General features: G+C 35.0%; 1 protein-coding gene and 1 long non-coding RNA gene across 4 annotated transcripts; one reads left to right on the plus strand and one right to left on the minus strand.

Annotated features, from left to right (window-relative positions):
* Nucleotides 1–1,472: 1,472 nt before the first annotated feature.
* On the plus strand, nt 1,473–21,677 carry LOC101738354 (uncharacterized). Of its 3 annotated transcripts, none has more exons than XM_062670442.1 (9): nt 1,473–1,843; nt 5,072–5,257; nt 5,328–5,826; nt 5,905–5,961; nt 10,360–10,517; nt 11,934–12,095; nt 13,028–13,188; nt 15,764–15,853; nt 17,481–21,677. In XM_062670442.1, exons 1-9 carry the CDS (start codon nt 1,643–1,645, stop codon nt 17,560–17,562), a joined length of 1,596 nt encoding a protein of 531 aa, XP_062526426.1. In that variant the 5' UTR covers nt 1,473–1,642; the 3' UTR covers nt 17,563–21,677. The 3 variants fall into 3 exon arrangements, with proteins under 3 accessions (XP_062526426.1, XP_062526425.1, XP_062526427.1); XM_062670441.1 differs by having other exon boundaries at nt 1,474–1,843; nt 15,746–15,853; XM_062670443.1 differs by having other exon boundaries at nt 1,475–1,843; nt 5,905–5,960; nt 10,380–10,517; nt 15,746–15,853.
* On the minus strand, nt 14,085–23,570 carry LOC134199477 (uncharacterized). Its single transcript, XR_009973983.1, has 2 exons — nt 23,311–23,570; nt 14,085–14,998 (listed from the first exon to the last, which is right to left on the minus strand). It is a non-coding gene; the product is annotated as an uncharacterized LOC134199477 (long non-coding RNA).
* Between the last annotated feature and the right edge of the window lie 664 nt (nt 23,571–24,234).

Below are 24,234 nucleotides of genomic sequence, written 5' to 3' on the forward strand. Positions count from 1 at the left end.
GATATTAAACAGTTAATAAACCACCATTATTACACATTGAAACCTGAAGAATCACTAAATAGACAAAATAAAACAAATCACACAACTTCACTCCTCGTGTTCCCGCCAAAAGTCTCAGCTTTATAATAATTTTTTTTAAGGGATTTTATGACCTGGTAACTGAGACCTTTAAGTCATGTCTTATTTTCATTTATAATCTTATTTTTATGAAAAATCATATTATGGAGTGAAATGATATGAAGATGATTAATTTGAGACATTAATCAACTGGGATAAAATTAAATGAAATGAAATGGGATGAAATATAATCTCAGTAAAATGGTGGTCATTTACTAAGATTTTTTCAGTGGACTTTTTGGAGGATCCCGAAAAATTACGTCCAGCGGCTTTGTTTCATTTTCCCACCTTTGTGCACTTTCACAGATATTAAACAGTTAATAAACCACCATTATTACACATTGAAACCTGAAGAAACACTAAATAGACAAAATAAAACAAATCACACAACTTCACTCTTCGCGTTCCCGCCAAAAAAGATCAGCTTTATAATATTAGTATAGAAGTATAGATAATACTGTTAAAGTGAGTTTTAAATCTCTGGCATAGGCTATAATATCATCGATAATGCACTTTAATAATGTGTGTATATGTACTTCAATTTTTTGTTTCTAAAATCAAAATGATTATAGTCTAGCTCATATGTAGCAAAGATAGCACTATTCGTCTGCTAAGTAACTACTTATTTTTCATACCACCATTGAGCAAGTTTCTACGTGCATGAAAGACAGGATTAAAAATCAAAATATTTGGACTACTCTATTAATTTCTCAGCATGTTCCATCATTTTTAGTTAGAATTGTATTACTTTAGCAACAGAGAATATTCGCTACGAGAATAGATAAATTTGTATATACACATATCTGTTGTAGATTATTTATTATGTAAAATCGCAAAATCCTGTCCGTAAAATGGAATAACATAAAATGTTTGTTACTGTAGCAACATTTATCTATTTGAAAGGAAATTAATTAAACTGCATTACTTTATTAATTTGCATTTGCTTTATTTGTTTTTTCAGTGGCAGCTTTGAAGCGTGGCAGATAAATTAAGATAAAGATCTATCTTTTATTTTTTATTAACATTTAAATTTTTAATATTAAATCTCTGAATTTCACATTTCGAATAGCCAACCTCAGATCATATTATTATATGAATTGAAAAAAAATATCTGCTAGTTAGGGCAAAAAATAGCAAAGTCTCAGCAGACACAAAACTCATACTTTAAGAATGTTCAAGATTGAATACGAGTAAATTTTTGGGAATCGTTTTAGTAATCGGTTATAGTCAACGTTGTATTAAAATGGCTATCGAGACTTTTAACGATTTTTTTTGTATGTTTTTAAAACCGGTATTGAATCGAAAGGTGGAACGAAACGCTAAAGTGAATGTACTATTCAAATGACAAATTAATAAGTTTTTTTTCTTATATTGGTACAACATTTTATTGATTGTTTTCTTTCATAGGATTTTCGGCCAGACGGCGACTGAAATTACAAGTTACTGTGATATATTTATTTTCAATAATTAATTATTCTTATCAGACAATTAAATGAGCACGTATATCAAGTTATGTCTATAAGTAATGGAAGGTTCAGAAGTGGGTGGCGACCAGCAATTTTGTTTGAGATGGAACAATTTTCAAGCAAATATAACATCTCAATTCGAGGCACTGCGCGATGATGAGGACTTCGTGGATGTCACTCTGGCATGCGAGGGACACAGGCTCGAGGCCCACAAAGTGGTACTTTCGGCTTGTAGTCCATATTTCAAGGAGCTATTTAAAGTAAGTCGATCTTTCACTCCCCACACTTTGATGTGTCACCATTACAATGACTCTAGTGAAAGTTGTTATGTATAAAACACTTGATCTACTTACAAATGCCATGTCTCGCGTTCCGGTTAAGTACTCGTGATTTCATTTATTTGTACCTACTTTAAAATTCTGTTTCGTGATTTCTAATTAGTAACTCATTACCATTGGGTTTTATAGATTACATGTGTGTCTGGAAAGCAGATAACGAATTTCTTATGCATTTGGATCACCATTAAATGCATGCTAATGACTGTTGGCTTCTTTGATGTGAAAATATTTTGTAATGTTAGCATTTGGGGCACAGTGAAAAAAATGTGATTGCTAAGAAAGAGCCTTGCATTAAAAAACAAGGTTTTGAATAAATATTTAATAAGTGCATCACTTATTTGCATTTTTGAATAAATTAAAACTGTCAAAAATGGTCTTATGCAAGTCAAATTAGCATTAGTAAAGTGTTGACAATCTAATTTTACTGCCTCAAAAAGTGTAGTATACTTTACCTGATATTATATATGATTGATAATAAAAATTCAATAAAAATAGTGAAATATTTTAAAAGAAAAGACAATTTGTTCAATTTTCATAATGCATTTCAAATGATCTTTTAGATTAGATTATATACAAAGTATGAATACAATAAGGAGTATGAAGTTTTCTTAGTAGTTGTAAGTTCCCATAGTTTTACATCCAATAGAAATCATAATTGCATCAAAATTTTATTCTTCAAATAAGAATGCATCATAGTTTTGTGCCTCAAATCTTGTGGATTATGATAACATGCAAATTCCTTGTACCGCCTTTAATTAAAAGGGAATTAGAGTGACCATACTTTTTGTTAATATGCTTTTAGATGAAGAATTTCAAATAAATACTCTTTGGGCAGATAATTTTGTGTTTATTGTAGTCACTTACTTCTTTATTTTGTTTAATTACAAATGAATTCACCAATAATTAATATGAATCAAAATTTGGCTGAAGGAGTTTGGTTCAGTACGATTAGTGGCTGACTCATAGACAAAATTTTATAAATGAGCCAACCTGTCGGTCATGTAAGGGTGACATCTTGATTGCATTGCAATAATAATTGTCTCAGAACTAATAACTGCTTTGATAAGTTTAAATTAACACATGACTGCTCGAAGAACTAGGCAGGATGAAACTACTATGAGTAATTGAGGCCTATAAAATCAAAGGCAGCCAAATCCAAGTCTGTCAAATATTCAGGTAAACTACAAACATTGGCCCTAAACACGTCATTACGGATCCTCCCGATCCATCGAAGTACTGCTCTTGCTAGGGCCAGTGTTAGCAACACTCCTGGTTTGAGAAGCTGAAACTTTGTTCTGACAGCTACGATATTCTTTATTTTAAAGCAGATTTATAAAGAATGAGAATATTGCTAATAATCTGAATTTGAAATGATCAAACTTCGTTTATTAGTACTTAGTACTGAGTAAAAATAAAATTTTTGAACTGAATTTGTTAGAGATTTAGCTGCATTTGTTATAACATGAAAACACTAAAGCGTGTCCAACTAACTAAATAAGATAGCGCCATTGTTAATCCATTTTACGACATTATGGCGTTTAGCTGCCTTTGATTTTATAGGCCTCAATTGGCAAATAATTATTATTATTACTTATTGGGGAAATAAATTACTTATAAACTAGTGCACAGCACTGAGACAATTATTATTGCAATGCAATCAAGATTTCACCCTTATATGAAAGGCAGGTTGGCTCATTTATAAAATTTTGTCTATGAGTCAGCCACTAATCATACTGAACCAAATTCTTTCAGCCAAATTTTGATTCATCTAGGTAGTAGTACTAGGTAAGTAATTATTTACAAAAAAGGTACTCGCTCTCATGGCTTAGATCCTAGTGTAGTCAAACCACTCATTCAAGAAAAGCAGACATCGTACCCATGATATAACTATATTTGGCTTCATTAACATATAGAACAATATTATTTAATAATAATATGGATACTGTCACCTAAAATAAATTTATTCTTAACTCTGAATTAAGGCTTTGTTAAAGACATTCCTTAGTTCATTATGATATTAATGAATTTATATTATGTCAATTACCTAATATAAACATCATTGCACATTTAACAGTTCCAAGTTGAGATTGACAATGAGAGTGATAGACGAAAACATGTATAGATCTTGACAGAAAAAAAAGTATTTCACAAATCCAATCCAGGTGGGATCCAAAAATCCAGACCTCATTGTGCAGTGCTTAGTATTACTCACCGCTAAGGTGCAGTAATTAGTGTCACTAATGAGATGATCAAAAAGTAGTCACAGTATTTTTCAAATAGACATATTCTTATAATGTTTTTTTTTTTTTGCTTAGATGGGTGGGCGAGCTCACAGCCCTCCTGGTGTTAAGTGGTTATTGAAGCCCATAGACATCCACAACGTAAATGCGCCACCCACCTTGAGATTTAAGTTCTAAGGTCTGCGTATAGTTACAACGGCTGCCCCCCCTTCAAACCGAAACGCATTACTGCTTCACGGCAGAAATAGGCAGGGTGGTGGTACCCACACGCACGGACTAACAAGAGGTCCTACCACCAGTAAATTATTAAATTATTGATATTGGATAATTTTAATGGATTTCTGTTAAATTATTGTTAGGATTTAAAAAACCTAGCAATAATATCCCCATTTAATTAAACATGATAGATTTAAATTCATATAAACCAAATTGATAATATTATTAATGTGGAACAATGATGATTGTATCTGTTAATGTATTCCATAAATTTATCAATCGCCCTAAGATAGTGGGAATGTTACTTTGGTCTTATTAACATTGTGAAGTTTAGTTGATAAAACATTGTGTTCAACACTGATATAGCTCAATAATATATGTATAACTCAACTAATATCTAGGTTTTTAACAAATCTATAAATGTATAATATTAAATTAATGAAAATGAGTTTTTTGAGCCAGACGCTTGTCTACAATTTAGCAATATCATGAATTATTTAAATAGCCAAGATTTTATGGTTTTTATAGCCTTGTGTTATAGATCTATTTACATAAATATTCAAATTAAGTCTTTGAATTATACACAGTTTAGTGAGATTCAGATTGTACAAATAGCAAAGAAAAAAAAAATCCAAATATTTTTCCTAAACACAACCATGAGCGAAAACATACTAAGAAGTTTATTATGTTACAGAATAACCCATGCCCTCATCCGATAATATTTATGCGGGATTGCGAAGTGTCGCACATTCGGGCGCTCTTACAGTTTATGTACGTCGGTCAGGTGAACATAGCGCAGGCACAACTTAGCGCCTTTCTCCGTACTGCTGACGCATTACAAATACGTGGACTCACAGACTGCTCTCAACACAACGATAAAGTATGTTTCATTCGCTACCAGATGGTATATTTTTGAAACGCAATTATGAAATAAAATATATAATTTCCAGAAAGTGAATCGAAAATCACCTCCTTCTCAATTACGTAATTTGCTCAGCGCGAAGCCGTCGCATTCTACCTCTTCTTCAAAAGCTGCAAGCCAAAATGTCGAAACAGCTTCAAACGACGACCAAGATGTTGCCGCTCATCAATCTTCTAGGAATTCTCCCGATGTTGCCAGAAATAATCTCAATGATGATACTTCGTTTCAAACTTCTAGTCATGTTTGGCCTAAGAATGATGACTATAGGGAAATTTGTAATCACCCTCCTTTAAGAGTCAAAACTGATCTCGAAGCTCCAGAAGTGAAAAACGAGGAGAGTGAAATCCTCATGGACCCCGGTGATCCAGATAAAAACGAAAAAAGTCAAGAATTCGCAGCATCCGATCTCCTAGAACCAAAAATGGAAGTCATGGAACAAGAGGCTAGTGACGATGAACGTTCCAATTTTCCACACATGTACTACACTGAAAACAATGCACTTGCAAATCCATTCGCCGCCTTACAAGGTAATTTTTATTAAATTTTTTTCAAAAGTTTTTATTGTCTCGTGACTATTGAGTGATTGGTTTTATTTATTCCCACAGGAAACATGGATCTCATGGCCGGCATCAATCCAGAACTTCGGGACGAAAACAATGAAGGTAAATATTTAATTGTACATAAAGTCATTTCATTTTCACACGCACACGTCGACTCGGACAGCCGCGCCCCCGGCGTACCTCCGTTTAGCACGTACAAGTTGACGAGCGGTAGTAGAGAGCGCGCGCGGTCGTTACTGCGACGGTGGCTAGGCGCGCGGGTGTCGTGGCGACTTCTCCGCCGCATCGTACCGTCGTCCGCCCGCGCCGACTCCGACACCGGAAGACTGACGGCCACGCACTTCAAATGCTAATAGGGTCAACTAATTAAACGAAAGAAAATTTCTTCCTCTTGCGTCACCTGCGCAAAATGAAATAGTCATGTTTAGTACAGTCATGTGTTGTGAATGTATAGTGTTTATATGCAAGCACCTATTAAAACTCCAACAAATAAAAACACGTGAAAAGAGAGGGTGCTCGATGGGATTATCTGAACTTCTCCCTCCCACGACCGCCCGCCCCTTCATGAATGCGCTCACGTCGTGTACATACAAATATTACATTCTGAAGAGAATTTGGACTTTCCAGGCCATTTCGGTTATAAAACCCCTATTAACAAGGGGAGTCTATACACATGCTGCATTCAATACTTACCTAGGAAAGATGTCCTTTTGATATCTTAATACTGGAGTAAAAATTGGGGGGAACCTATTAGCATTTGAAGCGGCGCGTCAGTTGGGCGGGGAGGACGGCGGAGGGCGCAATGTGCGGCGCAGTGCGAACGTGGTGTTGTTGGCAGCGGGCGGCACGGGCGCGCCGGGGGGTGCGGGCGGCGGGGTGCAGTGCGCTGTGTGCGGGCGCCGGTACAGCAACGCGTCCAACCTGCGGCAACACGTGCGGCTCATCCACGAGGCGCAGCCAGTCGTGTGCGGCACGTGCGGGCGCAGCTTCAAGACGCCGCTGTACCTCCGCCGGCACACGCTGGCGCAGCACCCACCCGCGCGACTGCACGCGAAGCCGCCGCCGCCGCCGCTGCCCGCGCTGCGGCCCGCGCACCACTTCCAATAGTCCTCCCTCTCGCGCGCTCTCTGGACGCTGCCCGCGAACAAACGTCGTGTCTTGCACCCGTTGTTGACTCATATGTTTGGATTCATTGTTGGATGCCATTATATTTTTAAAATTAACAAATGAGGTGCTTCGAATATATAGTTTTGAATCGACCGACGAAACGTTTTTTCGCGTGGCGTAATCATAAGATGTGGCTTATGAGTCGTAACGAAGACTGTCAAGTAGATATATCTAGTCTGTGATCGGAGTGTCGCCGGGGGCCCATCTGCCGTCACACCTCTCCGCTTATTGTGTGCCTTTCTAAGATATACCGAGTACTAGATGTGTGCTTATTTAACGAGCTCCACGAAGTCCGATTTTTTAGGTTACATTCCCATTGCACTCGATATGAATTCGTTTGAATAAGTAAAGAGTGTGTAAGCGTTTTGCGAGTGTTTTCTTGACTGTACGACCGCACATGATTCACTCTGGTTCGCGGGACATGTCACAAACAGGGAAAAACTACGAACAACGAAACTCCTGTCTCGGCGTTGGTGCTTAGCACTACGAGAATAAACATAATGAGTAATCGCAGGGACAAGGCTACCGATACACTGACTGGAGCTCGTTAAGTGAAGCGCCCTAGCATCTTCCTTTGTGACAATAGACTGATCGTTGTTAAAGCATTAGTTGCAACCGGTGCTGATTTTACATACATATATAGGTTATATTAATATACTGGCTACATAATTTATATACACATACACATACATACATTATACACGTTATCCAAGCTCGATCGATATTTTTTATTTGCATCAATGATATAAATGAAAGTGTATTTTCCTAATAGAGTATGTTTTTTTACTAACGATGCGAAATGAGATGTCGATCGAGTCCGTTTTGTTTGTCGATGCCGCGAGTGTACGCAGCGATTATATAGCGATGCAGTGCCGCGGCTCATTACAATAGTGATATTTTTATACACAATAGTTTTTAACTTTACACAATATTCCATTGTTGAGTGAAGAGACGGCTCCCGGTTATAGTTTGTACAAAAGATTCAAATGTAACGAAATATTATTATTATTATTACTTCAAATTCGCTATATACAAACACACATATAGGTATTTGTTGATAACGTTGAAAGCAATAGTTAGATGTTAAGAGTCTTCATATTATACTGAACTGATTGTTTACGTTTTTTTAAATATTTTTGACGATTTATTCAATTATGGCCAAATTATCCTTAGCAACATTCGCCTGCAAAGATTAGGAATGGTTGGTTGTAGTTTCAAAAGATAATAAAGAGGGTTAGTGGTGGTAACGAAAAATAATTGAAGCTCTTAAGAAATAATATTTTCAAGTGACATTCAAAATTGTGAGAAAAATCAAGAACAAAAAAAAAGAACAGAATTTGGCCTATGTTATTCAGAAGGCTACAAACAAGTGGGTTTATCCATGGTATTTAATTCAATAAGAAGTGAAATACCATACAAGTTCATAGTTGAATTATTGTATGATTCAAATGCCAAGCAACTTTATTGATCCTTTTACTCTTGAGTAGTTTTGTATCCTGCCATGATATAAATGTATAAACCCAGTGTATATGTCGGTGTGAGAAACCGTGTTTTATAATTGGTTATGCTATACTATTTTGTACGCTTTTACGATTACCTTTTTATTAGTTATTAAAAAAAAAAACGATTGCCATGAACGAAGCGGTTCTAGTCATTTTATAACAAAAGCATTTAATATGGACACTGTTCAGAAGTTTGATTAGGGTTGTGAATTACGAAAATAATTTTATTATTAATTATTATGTGAACGAAAACAAAAATAATTGTATAGTGTCGGAAATTGTATGATCTCAAGTTGTTTAATATACCTACTTCATGATCTCTAAAATTTCTCTTGCATTTATTTAAAATAATAAAAATGTTTAATCTATAATAATATAATACGAAGAAAATTGCAATAATAATCGATTACTCTTAAAATTAATAATCGCTTTTAAAAATTAGTAATAATAGTTTTTGTCTATATATAAATATATATATAAAAGCACGTTTTCCTTGCAATAACTTTATGCCAATTACTAAGTTTAGGGCAGTTACATGTTTATTATTGACGAATTAAATAAATAAATGTATAGGTAAACAGAATTTCTTCTCAATGCTGAATCTGTTATAATCTAGACCAAAATAATTTCATGGTTTCTAATTTAAATTAATAGTTTTAATAATTTTTCATTGACAAACTTTTTAATTTGCGTTACAGGTTGTATGTAATGTTTTACATTTAAATGAGTAATAGAATAAGACATGGTAACTTTTTATATATTTCAATCAAGTTTTCTTTACTCGATTAGTTCGATACGGTGGCTTCCACGTATTTAATTTTTGATATGTATCATCGATGATAGTAATATGTTGAATTTTGCTTTTTACGAATATTGTACACAAAAGAGAACTTTTTTTATTTATAAATAGTGAAAAAATAAATTACTGCAAGTAAACCAATATTTTATTGTCGTTTAATCTGAGAGGTAATTTTTTTTTATAAATATATCGATTTTTTTTTACGGAAACACATGGTTTTTCGTTACGAAAATGATAAAAAATAAATAAATATAAAACGTATTTTAACTATTATTATTAAACCGGGGCCGAGGGCAAAAAAGCATTTTGGCAAACTTGGCTTTGCCGCACTTTATAGAGCTTTTGAGTACAAACCAATGAACGCTCAACAGAAATATCCGAATTTTTTGATTGGCAATTAGACAATCGGATTCATGTACATACTTATAAATCCGAATTTATTTATTTTTAAAACCGAATTGGAAATATAAGCGAACAGCTCTACGACACTACGAGTTACTTAAAGATTAGTAACCGTAATAAATTCATCGAAATTAGACGAGTACTAAAGTAATAGGCGTAATGTATTTATTTATGCATTTGTAGTTTTTGTTTTAAGCAAATCACGATGAGGAATTATTACGTGAAATGAAGTAATTTGTTAGAAAAATTACTACCGCCACGGTTGACGGAAAAGTAGGTGTTGTAACTCGGAATCTTGGGTTGCGTATCATCTGATAATCAATTATTACAATTGAGAATAGCCGAACAGAGTTCTTATTAAGATTCTATAACCTAAACTCCCTTTGGCAGAGTTGATTTATACTTCAAACACAAATTCAAAAGGAGGTACACACACTATATCATCTATACCTACACTTTACAATACATCATCTACAATGATTACGTTGATGGGCTATCATTATGGAATATTACAAATGTATGCTATAATGGTGTGAATAAATGTTTTTCGATAAAATAGCTTATAAAATGATATAGATTTTAAAATTTGATAATAGATGACACGTAATGAAAAACTGAATAAATTGTAAGTGGTTTTGTTTGCGAATGTTGGTGTGGCATTGGGGAGATGGGACGGGAGACGAAACCGGCCGGTACCTGATGCGGTCTGGTTGGAACAACATCGGCGTGCCCTACCCTTCGTGCTGAAGAGAGAAAACGAAAGAGGTGGTACCGCCGCACCTAGACTTGTAAGTACATCTATTTTAGCCCAAAATTGTTCCTAGTTGTCAAACACTGGACTTGTGTTTGATTTCCTCTAATTTGCTTGGCGAAATTTCAAATATCCGATGCTCGTCCGAGCTCAAACGAGCTCGTCCACCCATCTAAGCAATAAAAAAATTAAAACATGCCGCTGTTACAATTTTCTCACGACTCGCCGGTTCTAGTAGTATTTTTACTTAAATTACTAATAATCCTTTCGTTTCTATCCTGATTGGTCCCCTGATGGGACTGGTAGTCCCAGGCTTATCTTAAATTTTAAGAACTTGGCAAACGATCATCCAACATTTAGACCATTGGTATCTGTTGTGTCATAAATTGTTATACTATTGACTTACCACATGAATTAATACGCTGATCCGCTTACTAGATTATTAAGAGGTAAGGGTAAGAATTTATTGACTCTCGAATCTTGATTTAAGCTCTATTGCGAGCCTAAAAATATTAAATCATTAAATTAATAGTAAGACACGTATGCATTACACTTACAACAGAATGTGTTTGTAAGTTCTATTCCGATATAGTTTGTGACCAGAGGCAAAAATCGATACTTTTTAATAGAGTTATAATAACATAATTTAGGTATCATTGAAATGTATAGTTTGTGTAAAGTTTAAAATTTATTAATAATAGGGAAATTGGATGATTGCATCCTATTTCATTACCGGTAACAAATGACTAAAACAATTCGGTATAATGACCGCGTTTCGAGTGTAAATGTTGAACTTAAATAATTCATGTTTTTGTATTTGAAAACAACTATTCTTTTCTAACTATAGTTTCATTTTATTCACCTTAAAATACATTTAGGTATGTGATCAACAAGCAGTAGTTCTTGTAAGCCTATACTTAAAAGTCAAGGTGATTTAATTTTGACTTTATCTACAATCAGATATGGTGTTACAAGCTATGGGTAGTTGCTAAGTAGTCGAAAGAGATTTTATATCGTGACTGTTATTTTTATCTATGTTATGTTTATCGCTTGCTTGGGTTATCTGAGTACAGAACGTTACAGGACAAAAAAAAAATGTTCGCAATAAACGTCATTCATGATTAGGTGACCCGTGATAGAGATATGGAAGGGAGTGCGCAACCACGCCCACATATACCGAGGAGATAATCAGATAATGTTTCTTATTCGTATGGTTTCTTAATAATTAAAAACGCTAAAATCACAGGTATGCGAAACGTTATTAGTGTATAACTGTAAATTGGGGTGAAATGAGCACTAAAATCCGCAATGACCCGTAATACTTGGTGCGATGCCAACGTAAATGTGTGTGTCATATATAGATGTCTACCGACTCAACCTAGAATAAATCCCTTTATAAATTCGCTTGTATTCGTTTATTATGTTTATCATAATAACTGTTTGGAATTTGTAGATAAAATTAGGCGAAGGCGTCGAGATCCGCGAGGAACTTCTCCGTGGTGTGAAATGGGGAGATTATAGGAAGGTGACTCGAGGGTTAGCTGCCGCATTGTTTTCGCCAATAGAGCTCGCCACTTGCTCGGTGACGGGTCAACGTTGGTCGAGAGCTGGGCAGGTACCGACCACTTTCACATGTACCTCTAAGCTTTCATTGTAGCATTCACTCGATTTATAAAGATATAAAATTTTCATTAAATGTAACAGGATTAACTACGCAAAATAAACCTTGAAGTCTTATCAAATCACATGTTTGTTGACCTTTGAGAACTTATCCTAAAATGAATCGCAAGCCTTACCCACAGATTAAAATTCGATAAGGTAGCGAATGTAAAAATTCTGATATATCGATGTTATATTTAATTTATTAAATGGTTTTTTGTTTATTTATTGCATAAAGCGATCTCCGGAGGTCATAGACATCTCAACGTCAATGCCGACACTCACTTTGAGGTATAAGGTTGAAGTCTTGAATGTATTATATAAAAGCTGTCCCGTTTGTCGAAACGGAGCGCATGACTACTTCGCGGCAGACATAAGCATAGCGGTGGGAGCTGACTACCGAGCCGAGGATCCTAGGTTCGATTCTCACCTCGGCAAAACATTTGCGTGATGAACACTTTCGTTTGCTTTTTGTGTGGGTGTTTAATATTTATATATTTCAATGTGTATAAGTATGTACATACGAGTATATCAGTCTCTGATTCCCATAGTACAGGGAATCCTAGTTTGGAACCAGATGACCGCGTGTGACTTGTCCTCAATTATAATTATTATTATGACTTGAGTACTATCTGTACTATCTGTAAATGATACCCAGCTGTGATGGGGATGCCATTATGCAGATATAATACTTAGAGAACGTTGCCGCCAATTCTCCATTAAATAGTTAGCTTTCCGTTATTTTATCTCTTTACGGATAAGGTTACTTAATATACGAATTTCAGAACAAGATTATTATAATTCGTTAGCATTGAATTGATGTTAAGGTACAAGCTGAAAGTCGTTTGTGAGTATTTCTTCATATCGTTGGGTGCGGCGTCATTCCAGGAGTCCCGTCCAACGAAGCCGCCCCTGGATCGCCGCCGCGTGCACGCTCTGATCTCGTATGTGAGCCGCCAGTTCCCCGAAGTGGAAGTCAGCAGGATCAAACAGGTCCTCGCTTACAAGTGCAAGGAGAACTGCGCTGCCCTACGCATGAGGACGGCAAGGTGAAATTTTCCTTAAGATAGAAATATTTCAGTTTATATTACTGTACTAGCTGACCCGGCAGACTTCGTACTGTCTCAATCGATAAACAAAAGACCTAAATTTTTGTATAAAATAAACTTCAACAAAAGGAATCCGTCCGACGGGGGACACATCAAAGGAAAAACAAAATTGTTATTTTTATTTAATTCCGAGCATTTTCATATTTATCTACCTTTTAAACGTTCTCTGGACTTTCACAAATAATTCAAGACCAAAATTAGCCAAATCGGTAAAGCCGTTCTCGAGTTTTAGCGAGACTTAACCAACAGCAATTCATTTTTAAATATATAGTATATTGATAGGTTGACAAAAAAAATATACGGTCCGAATTGAGAACCTTGAAATCCGTTGAAGTCATAAATTATTTTTACCCCAAATTAATTTTATTTCCTTTTTATCGCGGAATGTCATTGACTCAAAATAATATATCTAATATCTATGTCCGATTCGACCTCGGTTTTTTAAACCAATGATTAGTCTGAGGTTATATGAGGCAACCCTAGTTGGCTTAAGATTTTCGGTATGGCAATATTAGGTTTATTTAGAAAAGTTTTCTGAGTCGTCGGTATGAACAAAAATATTTTATTAGGATAAAAACATAAATTACCAGTAAATAAAAAAAAACTATGATATTATTGCGATATTGCATTGATTACCTTTAAAAATATATATATATATATATATATATATATGAGGCATTATTATCGACAGCTACAATAAAAATCATAAATTAAATGAAAAATAATAATTATAAAATACTTAAATAGCAAATCGAACTAATACTTAATTTGAACTCTTGTGTCCAAATTTTCAAGTTAATTGAGTGTCTTGAAGTCTGCGATAATGAAATTAAAAATCAAAATCAAAAATTTTTTATTCAACATAAATGAAAGTACATACTTGTTGAACGTCAAAAGAACTACCGCCAATGACATTCATAAATTCCGTTACATACAAAAAAACATCATACATACATACATACTTAACTGACGAAAACGTGTTAAAATAGTGTTTTTTTTGTTATTAACTGTGGCATACACTTTATTTATTATTTATTATTACTATTACTATCACTATTATCATATTAATAATTTACTATACTTTAACTTAATTACATTACTATACATTAAAGCATCGTAAGAGACATCATATTAACACACTCACATACATACTTAATTGTTTTTGAGCGAAATATACAATTTCAGTCTTTTACCTTTTTACTTTAGCTGTCGACATTCTCGTTCAATTATTATTAAACATAATTAAATTGATATTTTGTGTCGCTCGTAGATAATGACTAATTAATATAGTGGCGTGGTTAGCGTTATAAAAACACGAGATAATGCCGAGATTGGTACCTCTCTCAGGATATTATGGGTTTTTTTTTTGTTGAAATCCAAACGTACTAACATTAACAATTTAAAAAAGTTGTTTTGTTTGTCTGTTACCGTCGTGATAGAAAATTGATAGATTACGCAAATTCGTTAATTATCAACTAAAATAATTAAATTAAGACTTTTAGAGTATTCTGATTGTAATGATTAAACAAAAAATAATTGGAATGATTATTTTAGTCTAAAACGGCGAAACAATTTGCTGACATTTTATCTGTATACTACTCTGGTTTTATAAGTTAGTTGGTTACTTTAGTGTACTTCTTCTTCTTCTTAACATTTTCCCGGTCTAGTTGCCAGGGTCCGCTTTCCTCATTTTGCCCGGTCTTCGGCGTCCTTCTGGGCGAGGTTATCCTCTTCCATATCTGCCAGTATACTAATAGTTTTTTTTATATGGAGGATAATCAGTAATCGCTCCTGGTGGTCCGGAGACTTTCCAGTTTCACCAGCACAAGTGGGCGAGTATAGGCTAAGCCAGGAGTGACCTTTGCGTGACTGCTGGTGTGACCTTTGGACCTATTTTTTTAGCGATGCTGGGCTACGCTCTACAATGATTCAGACTTCGAACTCATGCTCCAAGTTAGGTGTGTCGACTTTTACCGTGCTAGGTTTGGGCTTCGGTAACCACCTGAAGATCTCAAGCATCCTTTTGTAATAATTAAAGATAAGACTAAATTAAATACAAAATTTGAGCTCGTTGCTTAAGATGCATACCGCACCAACACTAGATAAGCTGTGAGCTCATTTCATGAATTATTGAACGAATTTAAGTTAGGTACTGTATTGAAGTAGACAGAATTGGAATCACTAGAATTTTTAAGAGATTTAATTTGACTCGAACCGTCTAGATTCTAGACTCTAGTCATCATTCATTCAATTCATTCATCAAATTCATTAATTCATTTATTTATACTTGTTGATTATCTGTAAAATATGCGTCTTCGGTGATTTTCAAATTTGGTATTGCGCCCTTATGGACAAACAGGTTGCCGACCTCTATTCTAGAGGATAGCGGTATCTATTTCAAGAACGTCAAGGAAAGTAGTCGAGTTTTGGATTAATTTTAATAGGTAAATTAAGCATTTCATCGCGGAACTCGAGACAGTAATACAATTTGAAGTAGGCTTTCGAACTGTTTCAGTGATTCGACCAACTACCTGCTGAGCGCGGCCGCCCGCCCTCCGCCCTGCGAGGACGCGCCGCCCGCCGCCCACACTTCATATTCCAACTTGTAAGTAATACTGTCATCAATATCTATCTGTGTAACATGTTTGACTTGCAGAAAACAAAATTCTTAAACGATGGACGTAGAGATGTGAAACTCGGATCATATGTTCTTTAAGCCTTTGACTGGCTTTGTAGGTTACCGGTGCCTTGTGTGGTGCACTGAAGTAATAATGTTGATTTCTGTTAAGTCTGTGGTCAAAATTCGATTATAATTAATTGAAATTATAAGTTTGTACACTACTATGATTCTATTGTCAAAGGCTATTACTTATATAATCACAGATTTCGCCAAGAGTACACTTTAGACAAAAAAAATTTTTATTGCTTAGGTGGGTGGACGAGCTCACAGCCCACCTGATGTTAAGTGGTTACTGGAGCCCATAGACATCCACGACGTAAATGCGCCACCCACCTTGAGATATAAGTTCTAAGGTCTCAGGTATAGCTACAACGGCTACCCCACCCTTCAAACCGAAACGCATTACTGCTTCACGGCAGAAATAGGTAGGGTGGTGGTACCTACCCGCGCGGACTCACAAGAGGTACTACCACTGCTGGAGAGGTACTAGCTGCTGCTACTGCAGTAATTACGCAAATTATAATTTTGCGGGTTTCATTTTTATTACACGATGTTATACCTTCACCGTGGAAGTCAATCGTGAACATTTGTTGAGTACGTATTTCCTTAGAAAAATTGGTACCTACCTGAGATTCGAACACCGGTGCATCGCTCAACACGAATGCATCGGACGTCTTATCCGTTAGGCCACGACGACAAATATTAATAAAGACAAACAATATTTAATCTATTCTCAATCCGATCACAGACTATAAGCAATAAGAAAAGTTTGACAATAAACAAATAGTATGCATGCGTGTTGTGTGCCAAATAGATGCTAGTGTGTGTAATGTTTATTTTATCGATTTAATGTATTTTTTATACATTTTATAGAAAAATATTAACATTCTGCATTCCTTTCCTATAATTTCTATAAGTGTGGGAAATCCCACAATCCTCCGTCCGCGCAATTTTCGTATAAAGGGGTACAAAGTTTTTGTTACACGTATTAATATAATTATAGATAAGCGCCTGGATTGCCTAACTTTGCCGTTTGTTTTTAATGTATATTTTAGTCTCTTAGAAATAGATTCAGTCTCAGTATAATCGGATTCGTCTTTCCCATAGTCTGCTAGATATTCCCGCTCCTTATTAACAGAAATCAACATATTTACTTCAGTGCGCCGCGTAGGGCACGGGTGGACCTACATTGCAGTCAAAAGTTGGAGTGATCAGGACTTTTTTGAATTTGAACTCTAAGAACATGTTTTGTTATCTTGAGATTTTGAATTTTTGTATTGCTGTAGATGAGCTGACGAGTTTAGAGCCAGTCTAATGTTAGTAGTTCCCGCTGAACCAAGATTTAACTTACAATTGTAATATTGATAGCCCTAGACTTCAAACTAGAATCCACGTGTGCTTAGTGGCAGACATCAGGAAGGTCATGCCGCTATGAAATTTCAAAATAAAATATTTAGGTACAAATAAATATATATATATTATATTGTAATATTTGAATTTTATTACTCTCATCTCTATTGTAATGTATACGAGTGGTGTTGTTTGTGTGCAGCGAGACATCAAAGGGCGCCGGCGGGAGCGGTGCGGGGGGCGAGGACGGGTCGGGCGCGGGGGCCGGGGGGGAGGCGCAGTGATGGCGCGGGCTCCGCACGCACGCACCTCCACTTCTTGATGCTGTTATTTTTACCAAAAAAAAGAGAAACCCTAGAGGCCCGCGCGGCTCGACGCGGATTCACTCAGAGATTTATATACGGCGGCGACCTCGCGTCCGTGGTAAATGTTCATATTTATTTAGGTGATATTTTTCTATTGGCTACTGATAAGATTTTTATCTCGTTATGTGTCCGCCGGCGACGCCGGGGACGCGTCCTGGACCGAGGGAGGGGGAGGGGTGGGGAGAGGAGCGCCCGAAGCTCTAGCAATAATATATCAGGTTCCTAAGACGTGTTTTGTAGTTAGGTTCTATTGCACGAATTCTCGCAAACACTGCCGCTTCGTTTCTGAATACAACTGGAGATGGACTTCGGCGTCCCGTCTTATCCGCGTTTACGTTTGGTCGAGAGTCGAGCTGTTTACTTCGTTCGTGTTAAATTTATGTAATGAGGCATTCGAATGCTGTACGAGGGACCGTTGCAATCGCAAACTGAATATATCAGAAATGGCATAATTTTAGAGCTAAACAATGTAGACGTATTTAGTCATTTCGTTTTATAGGTGTAATGATAAAGAATTTATTTTGGAGCGTCAGGTTGGGATAATGTAAAGTCTTTGGAAAGCTGTGATCGTGATGGATATAAAACAGTCATATTTTTTAAATATAAATATAAGAGTTATTACGTAATTATACAGACGGTATGATATTGGAGAGGCGAGGCGAGCGCGCGCTCCGGCGAACGCATCTGTGCGAAAATATATTTATCATATCAGAGAAAAAAGCAATAACTATTATTTGATAAAAATAAATAAAAATAAATGTTTTTTTTTAAGTAATATTTTATTAAATCGAGTTGCTATAAACGTAGTTAGTAAATTGAAACGATGAACAAGTGAAGTCCGCGACCATGTATAAAAGTTCTTTTGAACAAACCTCGTAACGTAATGCCACGCTGAATGAAGTCATATCAATATACAATATAATGATAGTCGTTTTTAACTGTTTTGTACCTCTTGTACGGATATCATCCATGCATGTAATGTCAGATCATAGGAACGTACTTATTTTTTTTACCAAACATTTACACAATGCAACTTCCATCCGAGTATTTATTACGAAACGAACTGAACATATATACTCATTAAAATTAATATTACTAAACAATTTGTTTGTTCGTATTTAGACGATGCTCGTTATTCTGATATGTAGTACATCGAAATTACACACGTTAGCTAATAATGTCACGCGTACCTTTATAGGGTACTGGTAATTATTTACACGAATAGTTGTCGTGACTGTGATCTGACGTTTACTTAATCTGCCGCACGTCCGTAGCGTTGAACTGTACCAGACCGGTGTACCTATGGATTAATTACAGTTACCAGAATTAGGATATGTATGTAGTCACGCATTGCTACCTAGTGGAGACATGCAAGCAATATTTACGATGCCAATCGAAAGTCTTAATGCTCAATTTTGCCAAATTTATTACTTGCCGTTAATGCGTCTTGTCTATTGTTTTTTTTTTTTAAAGTCAAAAGCAGACATTCCCGGAACTAAAATCGTCTTCGTTTACTAAAAAAAAAAGGTAATGGGGAATCGAAAGTTTGCTCAATGTTTGATTTATTTTTCCTTATTAGCTCATAAAACATTCGCATTGAACGTGAAACGTTTCGGCCCAAAATGTAAATTGTTAGGAAATTAAAAAAAAAAAAGGAAAATTTTATTGTAAGATTAGGAATGTTAAATTGAGAGTTAAAAATTAATTCGCAAGTATAACTTTGTGACGAATGCTCGAGATGCAATATGTTAATTTAGTGCCAAATGATAAGTTAACTCGTAGCAATATAATGTATCCTAATGCTCTTATGTAATTTCTCACGTAGTGTTAACGACCTATGAGGTTTCGATGGTTTCTTTTACAAGACTATATAATATATTTATACAGGGAAAGTGTTAGATATGTACTGTTGTTTGGGATAAGAGTGTTGTTGAGGTATAATACTCATTGTGGCAGAGTGTAAAAATAATCGTCTCTGTGAGGTACCGCTGTATATGCGAGCCCCGCCGCGCCGTCGCCAACGCATCGACGTATCGAGAGCGCTTACCTCGCTGACGTACGTACGGACGTATTTTTACACTCTGTTCTTTAAAGCACTGAATGAGCAATGGAACAAGAGAATTTATTTACTCAAATAAGTTTTTTTTTATTGTTTACGATAATTTTACCACTAAATTTTTTTTTTAATATACATTATTTTGCATTTTATTATTATTATTACGGCAGCTGTCCATGTTGCAGTGAACGATGGAATCGTTCGCTGTTTTTGTTTTTAGGGTTTCATAAATAAAATTAGAAACGATACATCGAACATGACACATTGGGCACAAAATAATATTAAAAAATTTTGCTTGAATTTCTATTTTGCTTGCTATTTTGTATTTAATCGAAATGTAATTAAAATCGTCCTGATTATATTGTCGGCTGAAACAAGCTATTGTGAAACCCTAAACTAGGTACATTAAAGAGATACGGGCAGCCAACGCGCTTAAGGACCGACGAACCTTAGTTGATCTGGTTAAACTAAACTCTACATGCAACATTGTGACCAAGAAAATTGGTACTTGCATCATCTGATCCTGCCCGCGTCTGTTTGAGTCAACCTTTTTTTTTATTTTCAACTAGGGAAAATTTTATCTATAATTTAAAAAGAACAACATCGATGCCACTGTGCTCTGGGAGGAGACAGCGTTGTGCCAAAATTACGTGCTAGTCTTTAAAAAAAAAAAATGTTGTTATCATTTTCAGATTTTATTTAGTCCAGAATGTGTTTGTTCCTATGCTGAAAATATTATGTGACAAACCAACACTCTTTGATTGGTGTGAGGCACAATGTAGCGTATTTAGTATCTGGTTAGACCAATTTTATTAGTCTTTCATATCGATATTAGACATATCCATTAGGTTTAACTGCACTAAAGTGTCGTAAATTTATAATGTTCTTTTTTATTAATTTTTTTTTTTTATTGTTTTTGATTGGTTTTAAATTCGCTATATTGTGTCAGTTGATCATATTGGTCGGCAAATATAAGGCAATTTAATTTTCTTCAAAATTTTGTAAGAAATAGAGGCTGATAATTCATTAAAATTGTGAATAAAAATATATGTTATATAATATATTATGCACATATCGTATATCATATTATATATTAATAAACACGATAATATATGACAAAAAGGTCGAGATTCATCTTAACTGTAGTAGATATTAATGAAATACGTAATTAAAAAAATAAAAGTCCTATAACTGTCGATCAATACGGTAATCGCGTACGGTGGAGTACGTCAGGTCGTAGTACATGTTCTCGGGAGCTCAAAGATTCATAAAAAAAAACTTTTATCATTAAAAACGGTCCTTATTTTTTATTAAACATTAAATGACTTGTTGTTGGTTTGTTGTTATATTCGTGACAATATTATATTACATAATAGTAATGATATATGTATATGTATATTATATTTATAAAAGTGCACATAATCATTTTTAGCTTTGAGCTTGTGCAATATAACTGAAGATTGTTTATAAATAAAACTGTTACAATTATTTCTAAATTGTTATATACATATTTTTATAAACATAAAAGACAAAGGCAACATAAATTTATATTTTTGTTGTGCATTTATTATCAGATTTTATCAGATACTAAACCACAAACTCATTGTGGACTAGAATTTCCGTATCTGTGAGAAACTGTTAATTAAAAACAGTAGTTTTTTATATATTGCTGATATTGTGAGTCAATTCTAGTAATATTAATGTTCCCTTTATTTAGATTTAATATTAATTTTATTAAACAAGTTATGTTAAGATTGCTCAATCGAGATGCAATGCTAACTGCAATCTAGACACAATAATTTTTATTTATCTGATATTACAGTTTTTTTTCATTGTGAGTTATGGCAGCGCATGTTAGTCTTATGTGTTATTTTTAAGAGAGGCCAAATGTTGACTTGCTTATGTGAGACTGTTTTGCCAAGAATCAGAAAGTATATTATTACCTACATTGTTTTAAAGTAAATGCTTTTATATAAAATTGATTGTTTTTAACTTGTATTTACCTTTATTCAATTTACAGTATAATAATAAAGACTACAAATATAAGATCAACGAGAAAACAAAAATATTATCACTTAAAAGTTTTAAAATCGTGAAAACGGATTCAGTTTAAATTAAATACTTCATAGTTATGATTTTATAAATCCTTTGGCAAAGATGCGAGGTGTCAAGCTTTGTAATTTTTAATTACATTGTTTTGTAAATTTGGTATGGTATTCTAGTTTAAATGCATAACACTGCACATGGTGGATAGGAAAAAACCAAAATGGCTAGAAATGGTTTCGGGCGTGTTTCAAAAAAGTCCAATTATTTTACTGGGAGCGCTTGTTTTATTTCACCTCATCCAACACTTATGGTGTTGTTCACTTTATTTAAATTTCATTCTGATCCATTTTACTTTTCATACAACAGGATCGTCCCGGATTCTCTCAGTGGTTCGCGTTTCCAATCCGGTGGTAGATTGTGCGAAGCACTGCTCTTGCTAGGGACAGTGTTAGCAAAGTCTCTAGGCTAGAGCCGCGAGAGCTCACCTACTCGCTCGGTTACGCTGGCATAGCCTCTCAAGGCTACGAGCTTAAGTAGGACAAAAAAAGCCTTTATTACAATAGATTTGAGTCCATGGGTTATGTCTCTTTCTTGAATAAACGAATCATAGTTAGAATAATTAAAAATAAGCTCGTATTAGTTGGGAAAGGAATATTAAAATCAGAGAGTATGAATGTATAGAACGCAAATTTTAGGGAAATATGAGTAAGTGTATAATCTATGGTTAAGGAGCCAATGGCTTGAATACGTTAGAGGTTAGAGATTTTAAATTGAATTTAAATAATAACTATGGCCAGCAAGAATGACGTAATCTAAGTTAATTGTTAATTAAATTATTGGACAATAGTTTACGCGATACAGTAAGTTGTAGTTTTTAATGTTGGTATTTGTAAATTTGCTATTGCAGAAGATCGTCTTGTCTTTTTTAAGATTTATCTACATGCATGTTTCTCACTTCGAAAAAGCGTCACGACATGAGAATACTCTCAGCGTGGCCGCCGGAAACTACATTACCGATCCTGCGGACCAAATAGTAATCAGTCGACGTCGCCCAAAATACGTCATTTCGGATCCTCCCGATCCACTAACGGTGCTTTTAAGTAGGTACCCCAAGCATCGGTCATCGTTCTAGTCAAACCCGTCGCTTGCGACGAAGGGCTCGGCGAGTAAATTAACCCACAGACACAGCCCACTGAGTTTCTCGCCGGATCTTCTCAGTGGGTCGCGTTTCCGATCCGGTGGTAGATTCTGCGAAGCACGGCTCTTGCTAAGGTTCGTGTTAGCAACTGATGTTCGAAGGGCTCAAACCTGACGATTCAGGTTTGAGCCCCGTGAGCTCACCTATTAGTTAAGGTTACGCTGATATGGTCTCTCTAGATCAGGTATATAAGTCTAGGTAGGAAAAAATAAAGTATGTTTTTTGCACACGTACACTGCAAGTAGGACATATTCTAATTCTTGCAGGTACTCTAGTCATAATACACTAATATCATAGATAATACATTTAATATCTCTATACCACTCGTAAAGCCTGCCACAGTATTCTTGAACACACAACTACCTACCTACAAATCTTAAATATGCCTCAGCCTCAGCGTTGCTGATATCTTCGTTTCTTTTGCGCTATGACCTTAAGTGAAGTTAAGTGAATGTCTATGGCTATGACATTGACTCCGTAGACTATCACAATGACAAGAATGGCTTTTTCTATTAGACTACAACACCTAGACTATAATTTATTATTTATTTCAAGGTTTGCAAAGTTGCCGATCTACATTTAAGATTTACCAAAAACAATAAAGGGTACCCTACATAATTATGTATGTACCCTGTTGACATTTGTATTTTACCATACCATTTAGGAGTACCAACATTATGGAAAAAACCGATAATAGCCCCGGAAATAGTGAAAACCCTAACTATTAAATACGCTAATCACCTTTAAAGTGAAGTGGCTCACAAAGTAGAATTCCTAATTTAAGTAAGTCTCCAAAATGTTTGTAAAGTCGTATGATTTATGACGGTGTTACTGTGGGAACGTTCATGAAATAAAGAGGTAGCGATATAATAAAAAAGATAATTAAAATACGGTTTTCTGAACATAGCAGATATTGTGTTCCACTTCCTACTAAACTTACTTTTATATATTTTGAATCGCCCGCTTCGGAACTTACTCTTATTGCACTTAACACCATTCTGAATCCCTTTTAGACAGAGTAATGTTTACACATCTCTTAGAGGTGTGTCACAGACCACTAATATTTTATTAAGATAAAGCAAAAGAGTTAATATTTCTAAACAAAATCTGTTCAGGATCAGATATGTAATATTGGTGGCTAAATACCCGCTTATACGGGAAGTCGAAAGAAAATAGCTTGACATAATTTTTCCAGGCCTTCCTAAAGCCCATTAAAGTGTCGGTAAATTACCTCAATTTTATTGACAATGTGTTACATTTAATCTCTTTATTATTATTTTTCATTATTCAC

Source organism: Bombyx mori, chromosome 10 (assembly GCF_030269925.1).
Source record: "Bombyx mori chromosome 10, ASM3026992v2".
NCBI lineage: Eukaryota > Metazoa > Arthropoda > Insecta > Lepidoptera > Bombycidae > Bombyx > Bombyx mori.